General features: G+C 42.9%; 1 protein-coding gene across 1 annotated transcript; it reads right to left on the bottom strand.

The window, feature by feature from the left end:
* Positions 1–4,598: 4,598 nt before the first annotated feature.
* On the bottom strand, positions 4,599–10,026 carry LOC132822681 (ATP synthase subunit epsilon, mitochondrial-like). The gene is made up of 3 exons (XM_060835932.1): positions 9,918–10,026; positions 8,401–8,524; positions 4,599–4,738 (listed from the first exon to the last, which is right to left on the bottom strand). Exons 1-2 carry the CDS (start codon positions 9,947–9,949, stop codon positions 8,404–8,406), a joined length of 153 nt encoding a protein of 50 aa, XP_060691915.1. The 5' UTR covers positions 9,950–10,026; the 3' UTR covers positions 4,599–4,738; positions 8,401–8,403.
* Between the last annotated feature and the right edge of the window lie 1,440 nt (positions 10,027–11,466).

Here is an 11,466-nt window from a genome sequence, read left to right as displayed (position 1 = left end):
CTGGACTCCACCAACCCAGGGAAATAACCTTGTCTATTTACCCTATCCACATCTCTGATGATTTTATAAACTTCCATAAGTCACCCCTCATCCTCCGATGCTCCAGAGAAAACAGCCCCAGCCTGTTCAGCCTCTCTCTATAGCTCAAATCCACAACTCTAGCAACATCCTTGTAAATCTTTTCTGAAACCTTTAAAGTTTCACAACATCCTTCCAAAGGAGGGAGAGCAAAATTGCACACAATATTCCAAAAGTGACCTAACCAATGTCCTGTACAACCTCAACATGACCTCCCATTCCTATACTCAATGTTCTGAACAATAAAAGAAAGCTTAGCAAATGCCTTCGTCACTATCCTGTCTACCTGTGACTCCTCTTTCAAGGAGATATGAACCTGCACTCCAAGGTTTCTGTTCAGCAACACTCCCTAGGACCTTACCATTAAACCCATAAGTCGTGTTCTGATGTGCCTTTCCAAAATGCAGCACCTCACATTTATTTAAACCCCATCTGCGACTCCTCAGCCCATTGGCCCATCTGATCAAGATCCCGTTGTAATCTGAGGTAACCTTCTTCGCTGTCCACTACACCTCCAATTTTGGTGTCATCTGCAAACTTGGTAACTCCTAGGTTCACATCCTAATCATTTATATAAATGATAAAAAGCTGTGAACCTAGCACCAAACCTTGTGGCACTCCACTGGTCACAGGCCTCCAATGTGAAAGGCAACCCTCCACCACCACCCTCTGTGTTCTACCTTTGAGCCAGTTCTGTATCTAAATGGCTACTTGTCCCTGTATTCCATGAGCTCTAACATTGCTGACCAGGAACCTTGTCAAACGTCTTACTCAAGTTCACATAGATCACTTCCATTGCTTTGTCCTCATCAACCCTCTTTGTAACGTTTTCACAAAATTCCATCAAATTGAGCCAATAACATTGATACCTTTAACAAGAAGCTAATCAAAGACAAAGGCGTTGAAGGACATGCTGTTAGACAAAGGTGGGTAGCGGGAAGCCCTTATGGAGCATAAACCCCAGCCTAGACCAGTTGGGCTGAATAGCCTTTTCTGTGCTGAAAACTGTTGTATGTAACTGAACAATGTGTGACATTTAAACCATTACTTTTGCAAATTGCTGACTGTTAATTTGGATTGTGTATTGCTTCACATTGTGTGACTGCTTGTGACCTATGTTATTTAGATATAGCTTGTTTAAAATATCTATAAATATTTAGTAACTTCAGTTTTTTTCTGTACAAACAAAGCAGTCAAAAGCTGTTACCTTGTCTACTCAACCATTAAAGCTCATTTGAATAAAACTCCTGCTCTTAATGAGCATTATATAGTTATAGTTATCAGCTCTTTGTGATGGTCTCTGTTGGTATTGCCCTGTATTGATTGTGTCAGGTGTAGAGTAAATCTCAACACAAAACATATTATTGGTAACTGTAAAGCACAGCACACTGCCAAATACAACACACAGCCTCAGTACCTCAGTGTCAGAAACCTTTGTTGCATCTCTTTGGATACATCAGCCCAGCTAAATGAATTATTAGTTAAAGTAAAATACTGCAGATGCTGCAAATCTAAAACAAACTCAGAGAATGTTGGAGAAACTCAGCAGGTCTGACAGCATTTGTGGAGTGAAAAAATGAGTTAATGTTTTGAGTCCAGTATGATTCAAGAGGTTACATATTCTTCATGTTCTTTGGGCATTTGTGTGACATGATTTGTTCTTGCCCCTAATCAACCCAAATATTGTCCGAACCTTGCAAAATAAAGACACAGTATGCTTCAGTAACTGAGGAGTTGCAAATCATCAGCCAACATCCCCCACGTCTGACCTTATGAAACAGCTGAAGATGGTTGAGTTTAGACACTCTCCAAAGGAACTCCCACAGAGATGTTCAGGAGCTGACGTGATATACCTCCAACAACAACCGTCTTTCTAATATGCCATGTATGACTCCAATTAGCAATGAGTTTTCCCCATATCCTCATAACTCCAGTTTTACTAAATGTCACTCTGTCACATACTGCCTTGATGTCAATGACAGTCACTCTCAACTCTTTCGTCCATGTTTGAACCAAGGCTGTAATGAGGTCAGGAGCTGAGTGATCCTGGCGGAACCCAAACAGGGCGTCGCTGAGCAGGTAATTGCTGAGCAGATGCTGCTTGCAATACTGTTGATATAATTTTCTATCACTTTACTGGTGGGTAGGTAGGTAATTGGATGGTTTTGATTTGTCCTGCTTTGTGTTCAAAGACAATACCTGGGCAAACTTCCACATTGCCAGGTAGAGGTCAGTGTTGTAACTGTACTGGGACAGCATGGGTAGGGGATCGGCAAGTTCTGGAGCACAAATCTTCAATACTATTGGCAGAATGCTGTCATGGCCCAGTATCCAGTGCCTCCAATGGTTTCTTGATACAGTTTCATAGTAATACAAGCAGGAATATGCCATTTGGTCCCATCAAGCCTGCTTCACCATTCATTAAGACCATGGCTGATCCATCCATCATCTCAGCTCATCCTACCTGCATTCTCCCCATAACCCTTCCATGCAAAAATCCATCCGTGTCAATATATATACACAATGAAGCTTTCTTGGGCAGAGAATTCCATACGTTCACTACTCTCTGGAAAAAGCAGTTCTTCCTTATCTCTATCCTAAAGCTACTCCCTCTGTGAGGCCATATCCCCTAATCCTGGTCTCAACCAACAGAAACAACTTGCCTGCCTCTTTCTCATCTATCCCTTCCATAATTTTAATTTGTTTCTATAAGATCCCCTCCCATTCTTCTAAATTCTAGCAAGTACAGTCCCAGGTGGCATAACCTTTCTTCATAATGTAACCCCTTCATCTCCAAAAATCAACTTGGTGAACCACCTCTGCCCCAACTCTGAAGCCAGTACATCCTTTCTCAGTAAGGAGAGCAGAACTGTGCACAATACACCAGGTGTGACCGCACCAACACCTTGCACAATTGCAGACCACATTAAGCAGCTGGAGCTGGGTGAACTCCAGATCATTTGGAGGCTGAGGAACTGATGAGTTACAGGAAGGTAGTCACACCTAGGTTATGAGATCAAGGTAGCTAGGTGACCATCAGGATGGAGAAAGGGAATCAGCAGTCAGTGTAATGATCCCCTGCAGCCATTCCCTTCAATAACAAACTGATAGAGAATGATGGGGGGGAATTCATTGGTTAGGAGGGCAGGCAGAAGATTCTGTGGTCACAAACAATACACACAGGTGGGTATGTTTACATGGATGGTATGTTGCCTCCTGGGTACCTCAGGGATGTCTCAAATAGAGTCTGATATTCTGAAAGGGGAGGGTGAGCAGCCAAAGTCATGGTACACATCAGTATCAATGACATAGCTAGGATGAGGGCATTGAAAAGTGAATTTTGGCAGTTAGTAAGGAAGCTAAAAAAGGACTACAAGGGTAATAATGTCTGGGTTTCTATCTGTGCCACATGCTAGTGAGGGCAATAATATGAAGAGATGACAGACAAATGCATGGCTTAAGGGTTGGTGCAGTGGGCAGGGTTTCAGATTTGTGGATCATTGTGTTCTCTTCTGGGGAAGGTATGACCTGTACAAAAGGACTGGTTACACCTGAACTCAAGGGAGACCAATAGCCTTGCTGACAGGTTTGCAAGAGCTGATGGGGACACTCTAAACGAGGTTGGCAGGGGGTGGGAACCAGACATCAGGTCAGAAGCAGCAGCAGTTGGTGTAAAGATAGATGCAATGAGCAGAGAGATTGTGAGGAAGGATAGAATAAAATGGCAAGAGGATGGGAGTCCCAGCAGAAGGAAGCAATGTAGAGACCAGAGCAAAAGTTAAGGAAAAACATAAAATCGAGCGACAAAATCATATGCAAAAGACAAGGAGATTGCTAGATTCTAAAGGAATATAAGAGCACTTTATCCGAATGCTTGTGGTATTTGAAACAAAGTCAATGAACTTGTTGTGCAAATCAGTACAAAGGGATATGATTTAGTTGCCATTAGAGAAATGTGGTTGCTAGGTGGTGATGACTGCACTGGTTTTGTAGATTCTTTACAATGACTGGGATAGAACCCATACTCCTAGAGCAATAGCCTGGTCTTTTACATTACCAATTTAGTGATATTGACACTGAATGGGCATCCCTGAGACAATAATGGAGGCTGGATGTCTGAATATATTCAAGGCTGTATTAGGCAGATTTTGGATCTACAAGGGAGTTCAGATTTATGGGATGCAAGAACATGGAAATAATGCCAAGATCATACTGAAAGGGCTGAAGGAACAGTGATTAACATTAAACATGGACTATCAATCTTTTGTTTGCAATACAACTTCAGTTTGGGATACAATTCCTCTCCACCCTCCCAGCCATTATAAAGAACATACAGAACCACTGCTGTCCCATGACACAGCCGCATCCTGATTGTGAATCATTCACAGAGGACATTATCTTTCAACATATATGTGAAAGAGGAATAAGGCGAAATTAATGACATTTCTCAAGGCATAATATCCCCAGGTTTCAGTCAGATGACAAATAAATTCCATCGCCTAAAAAAATCAAATACATGATCATTTAAATATCTATATTTTTATTTAGTATTTGGTAAGTTTTACAGATACGGTCTTCAAATGGGTTCGCAGTTCCATTCAGGCTGCTGGGTCAAAGAGTTCTCATTTAGAAGTTCAGGTCTGTGGACGTTGCTCAGATCCTAGGGTAGATATAACACAATTAGCAGTTGACAAGAGGTGTTCAAAAATAATTTATCAAGGTTCTTTCCTGCAAAATCATGGGTTTCTAAGAACAATGGCAACTGACGACAGAAACATTTAAATGCAACAAATGAGGAAGCAATTGTAAACAGAACAATACAGCACAGGAACAGCCCCTTCAGCCCACATCTGTTCTGACTATGAGACCATTCTAAATTAATCCCATCTGCTTGCATATGATCTTATCCCTCTATTCTCTGCCTGTTCATGTGTCTGTCTAAATGTCTCTTAAAAAGTTGCTAATATTTCTGCTTCTACCACCTCCCCTGCAGCATGCTTCCATCACCTACTACTACCACCTTGTTTAAAAAAAATTGCCTCATATCTCCTTTAAACTTTACCACTCTCACTTTAATCCTATGCCCCTGAGTAATCGACATTTCCACCCTGGGAAAAAGACTCACTATCCAGCCTAAACATACCTTGTAATTTCATAAATTTCTACCAGGTTGCCCCTCAGCCTCCAATGCTCTAGTGAAAACAATCCATGTTTGTCCAACCGCTCCTTATAGCTAATACACTCCAATCCAGACAACATCCTGGTGAACCTCTTTTGCACCCTCTCCAAAGCCTCCACATCCTTCCTATTGTATGGGGACCAGAACTGCACACAGTACTCCAAATACGGACTAACTGATTTGATTTATTGTAGTTACATGTACTTAAGTATACAGAGAAAAACTTTGTTTTGCAAGTACTGCAGGGAAATCATAGTAAGCAAGGACACACAGATCATGGGGTGCTTACACACAGCGAGGCAGACAAGGTTATGACTGCACAGAAGGTGCACAAAGCAAGATCAACAGTATTTGTAGTTAGAGAGGTCCATTCAGCAATCTATGAACAGGGGATAAGCTGTTCTTGAACCTTTAGTACATGTGTTAAAGCTTCTATAACTGCTGCTTGACAGAAGTAGTCAGGCAGAACTAAAATCTCAATCAATTGCAACAACTTGTCAACCTTTACACTCAATGCCTAATGAAGACAAGTATGCTGTACAACTTCTTTATCACCTTTCACACTTATGTTGCCAGTTTCAGGGAGCTATGGACTTGCACCCCAACTATAAAGCAGCTCTATATCAGTGCACCAGGGGTTCTACCATTTACTGTACAAGTTCCCTCTTGCATTTGACCTCCTGAAATGCATCACCTCACTTGTCCAAATTAGACTCCATCTGCTGTTTCTCCACCCAACTTTCTACATCCTTTGACAACCTTCCCTCACTATCCACAACTCCATTAGTTTTCATGTCATCTGCAAACTAACTACTGAGGCCACTTAATCTTTTCATCCAAATCATTTTACAAACATCAGAAGTCCCAGCACTGATCTCTGTGGGACACCACTGGTCTTTGTCGTCCAGTCAAAAAAACCATCTCAATAACTGCCTTCTGCCTTCTATGACCATGCCAATTTAGTATCTAACTTACCATGGATCCCATGTGACTTAATCTTCTGGACCTGCTAACCATGAGGGACCTTGTCAATACTGCAGATTGGGATATACACAGTGGTGTTTCAACAGGAATGGTGTGAATCCAATGGTTATGTCCTTACTTCTGAGCCAAGAGACTTGCTCCCCAGGTGTGCAAGACAACTCTAAACAGACTGATTAAAAATATCTACAGTGGCATTCCACACAGGGACCAATTTTACATAAGCATATTAATAATACAAACTGCTACACATTTGATATGAAACTAGGAATTTGGTAAGTAATGAGGAAAATAGTAAATACTTCAGAAGGATATAGAGTGGTGAAATAAGCATATATATGGGAAAACAAGTTCAATTCAGGGGGTATACACAGACATTTGAATCTGAAGAATGTACTATTTAGTTTAAAAAGCTGCTTCTCAATATTACTGTGGTGCAGGTACAGAGACTTCCGGGGGTAAACGAACAATGAAGAAAAGACAGTTTAATAAAGTTTAGTTAAAATAGTCAGAGTTCTCGTTATTCACATAAAATACTGGTTAAGCTTCTGCTGGAGTATTATATCAATTCCCGCAGATTTTAGGATGGCCCAAGGGTACTGAAGGGATTTATTACAATGCTATCCAAGATGGTGATTTTCAATTTAGAAAGACTGAGGTTGTTCTCTTTAAGAGGAAGTTTGAGTGCAGAGATTTTTTAAAATTTCACATGTGGGATTTGGGTGCTGCTGCTGGGCCAGCATTTACTGCCCATTCTAAGTTGCCTTTGGATGTCGTGGCTGACAGTTTCATATGAATAGAATTGTTTGTATTGATAGATAGATCAGTAACCAAATGATAAATTGACAGATGATTGGCAAAACTATTTTTTTTAAATACTGCAGCAAATTGTGGAGAACTAGAATACAAAGCTAAAAGGTTAACAGAAGATTCAATAGTAACATTTATGAAAGAATTGAATGCAAACCTGAAGCAGACCTATATACAGGACTACAGGGCAAGAGAAGGGTATTGATTGCATCATCACTACAGTCGCGAGGAAATACGCAGCCTTTCTGCTGGGGTGTTATCATTTGTACTAAAACCCTCAGTGACTCAAGTGTTCATGATAACCTCTGATATGGATGTTCCGAGGTTTAATTCCTGGTCTGTCAAGTTAGCTAATCTGACAATTACAACTGTTCTGTCTCAGAGTGGTCAGAAAATTGCAGTACTTAGTGGTGAAGTAGATCTCAGCAAGGCTGATTTGCATGCTGCACAAGAGTGCTGCAGTCACTCAACACTGAAGAGCAGTACTGTCTCTTCAGGCAAGATCTCAGATGCACAGTTCACCTTTCAGCTTCATAACTGAAATGAAAACACTTGTTTGTTTGATAAGAGCACCACATTAGATACAGCTGAGGAATAATGAAACAGTTATTATTAATAATTAACAATCAGCTGATGATACCAATATCTATTGTGATTTTTTTTTAGCTTTTAATACAAATTCACCATTTAATTTTATTACTTTGATACAGCTCAAAATCTACATTCTTAGTAGAAGCAACACACTTCATCTTAAACCCCATAAGAATGATAAGGGGACAGTGGATTGTTTTAACATTTCAAAAGGGAGCTCAACACTGGCTCAGTTCAATACTCTAGTACAGTGACTCGGTGGTTTGCACCACTGTCTCAGCGCCAAGGACCAGGTTCAATTCCAGCTTTGTGCGACTGTGTCGTGTCGACACGGATTTCCTCCCACAGTCCAAAGATGTGCAGGTTAGGTGGACTGGCTATGTTAAATTGCCATCGTATCTAGGAATGTGCAGGATAGGTGGATTGGCAGGATTACAGGGATGCTCTTCAGAGAGTCTGTGTGGACTCGATTAGCTGAATGTCTTGCTTCCACATTGTGGTGATTCTATTCAATTCTAGATCTACTGGTTTGAGCAGGGCTGAGGGTTAGAGCAGATTGCTCACATGGAGAAAATGACAAATGATGGGCCAAACGGAAGGTTTCTGACTGCAATATCGTTTGGCGCAAATGTTGTTTTTGCAAACAAGGTGTACTTCTACAGGTAAGTTCAGGCTCAGCATTTTGCTTCCAAGAAAAAAAAGCCATATTCAGAGAATTTCACCATCCCAAAAACAGGAGATCACCACAGTACAGTACTTACACTTTACGCTTTCGGCTTATTGACTTTGACATTTACATCTGCTGCTTTCTTGGCCTCTGCTTGGTACTGGGGTTTCAAAGCAGCTCTCACAGCTTGTGCACAGATTCGAGAGTAATGGATGTAACTGGAGGAGGCAAGATAATAAAAACCATTGTTGAAATCTTGATTGAACCACGATGAAACAATTAGGTTACAGTAATGCTCAGCCTAATAAAGCTTAAAAGCAAACCCCAGTACTCCCAAGCTATGGTCTTGATCATCTCAGACAAAAAGTTAAATTCTACTGAAATAATGGAGAAAAGTCAGGCCTAAAAATTGTACCCAGGCAGAAAATATGCAAGAACAATGGATTCACATTTCATTTTCTGATTACTTCAACAAGATTACAAAGGGTACAACTATTGCCGTCAAAAAAAACATGGTTTTCATATAATGCAAAGATGTCAGACAAGGGTGGGTGGTTAGAAGTCACATTATGCTAGATTATAGTCCAAGAGTTGTATTTGAAATCACAAGCTGTTGGAGCATTGATCCTTCATCAGGTGAGGCCCAATCATTAGCAACTTGACAGTAGCTGCATTTGAGTCAAAAAGTGTGGTGTTGGAAAAGCACAGCCAGTCAGGCAGCATCTGAGGAGCAGAAGAATTGACATTCGAGCATAAGCTCTGAATCACATCCCTGGTTAACAGTTTATGTTCAAAACATTGACCGTCCTGCTTATCAGATACTGCCTAACTGGCTGTGCTTTTCCAGCACCACACTTTTTGAATCAGAGCTCCAGGATCTGCCATCCTCATCTTTTCCTCATAGTGGATTTGGAACAATTTAGCCAGAGCAAGTTAACAAAAATCTCAAGCATCTCGACCTGCTAAAAAATGTGAATCACGTGGAATCTGTAAAGGAACAAAGAGTCCCAAATAATTTTTAAAAATCAAACACGTGATTCAGTATTGGATGTGGTGCAGAATTCAGAGAAGCTCTCAAAGCTGGGTCAAGGACAATATTCCTCATTCCTGAAGAAGGGCTCATGCCCGAAATGTCAATTCTCCTGCTCCTTGGATGCTGCCTGACCTGCGCTTTTCCAGCAACACATTTTCAGCTCAAGGACAATATTCTCCTGCAGACAACACAAGTCTAAACAAAGTTATCAATATCCTAGAATAGACTGAACACAACCCTCACAGATTAACTGCAATTGTTTACACCTTATCCCAACGATACTGAAAGGTGCTGCACCCTCACGGTGTAACCTGCTCTGATACCGGGCTCCCACTGACTCGTTGACCGGGCCTTTGCCGCACTCCCGGGCCCGGGTTCAGTGACACCCGCATTGACCTCTAGCCCAGGCCACAACCGCGGTTATGGTTATGGTTATAGACCCCTCAGCCCCGGGCCGCGGTTACTCCCCCCTCCCCCTCAGCCCCGGGCCGCGGTTACTCCCCCATCCGCCCGGTGCCCGGTCCCCCCCCAGTCCCCCCTGGTGTCCCCCCGGTCCCCCCGGTCCCCCCCGGTGATACCTCAGGCCCGCCTGCCTCCAGAACGCCACCATCTTGCCCAGATTCCGGTCTCCGCTTCAGACAAGATGGCGCCGCGCGTCCAGCCAATGAACCGCAGGGGGAGCTCGGCTCAACCAATCACAGAGCGACGGCTATGGACCAATCACGGAACAGTGTCTCCGGCAACTGTGCGGTCTGCTCCAATCAGAGTACAGATTCTGACCTCTGACCTTTGACCCATTCCCACCCCAGCCCTAAACCCTGACCTTGACCCTTGTATTGAATTTATTGTCACGTGTACCGAGGCACAGTGAGAAACTTTGCCTTGTGAGTAATACAGACAGGCCACAGAGTTAAGTAGCATCGATGGTAAATAGTAGGTAAACAGGGGCAAGAACAACAACACAGGTACAGGTGAATGTTAACAGTCACACAGCACCAGGTTACAGTCCAACAGGTTTAATTGGAAGCACACTAACCTTCGGAGCGATGGTCCTTCATCAGGTGATGATCTGATGAAGGAGCGTTGCTCTGAAAGCTAGTGTGCTTCCAATTAAACCTGTTGGACTATAACCTGGTGTTGTGTGATTTTTAACTTTGTCCACCCCAGTCCAACACCGGCATCTCCAAATCGAGAGTTTGTGAGTCCATTCAGTATTATAACAACATTAGGGTAGAAACTGCTAACGAAACCGGCTGGTGCGTGTGTTCAGGCTTCTGTACCTTCTCCACGATGGTAGAGGTTGTAGAAAAGCATGACCAGGGTGGGATGGATCTTTGAGGATGCTGGCGGCCTCTCCTTGACAGCGCGGCTGGTCGATGGATTCTATAGACGGGAGGTTGGCCTTTGGGATTGTCCGGGCCGAGTTCACGGCTCTCTAACCATCTCCAATCTTGAATGTTACAGTTGCCATACCAGGTAGTGATACATCCAGACAGAATGGTTTCAATGGCACACCTATAAAAGTTGGCAAGGGTATTTGCCGTCATGCTAAATTTCCTCCGCTGCCTGAGGAAGAAGAGACATTGTTGGGATTTTGTAATCAATGCATCGACATGAACAGTCCAAGAAAACTTGTAGATGACCACTCCCCGGTGCTTGACACTGTCCAGTCGTTCCACCTGTATGCTGTTAATGTATAGGAACTCATGAGTAACATCTCACCGAAAGTCAATAATGAGTTCCTTGGTTTTTGCTGACTTTGAGGGATAGGTTGATCTCAGTGCACTATTTTTCCAGATCTTCCGCCTCCCATCTATAGTCTGTTTCGTCACCATCTGAGATTTGACCGACTATGGTGGTGTCATCAGCGAACTTGTACACGACGGTTGGAGGAAGAGCGCCTCATCTTCCACCTAGGAACCCTCCAACCACAAGGGGTGAACTCAGATTTCTCCAGTTTCCTCATTTCCCCTCCGCCCACCTTGTCTCAGTCAAATCCCTCGAACTCAGCACCGCCTTCCTAACCTGCAATCTTCTTCCTGACCTCTCCGCCCCCACCCCACTCCGGCCTATCACCCTCACCTTGACCTCCTTCCACCAACACCCCTCCCCCAAGTCCCTCCTCCC

The sequence above is a fragment of the Hemiscyllium ocellatum genome, chromosome 15 (genome assembly GCF_020745735.1).
Source record: "Hemiscyllium ocellatum isolate sHemOce1 chromosome 15, sHemOce1.pat.X.cur, whole genome shotgun sequence".
In the NCBI taxonomy this organism is placed as follows: Eukaryota; Metazoa; Chordata; class Chondrichthyes; order Orectolobiformes; family Hemiscylliidae; genus Hemiscyllium; species Hemiscyllium ocellatum.
This window is presented reverse-complemented; position numbering and strand designations above follow the sequence as displayed.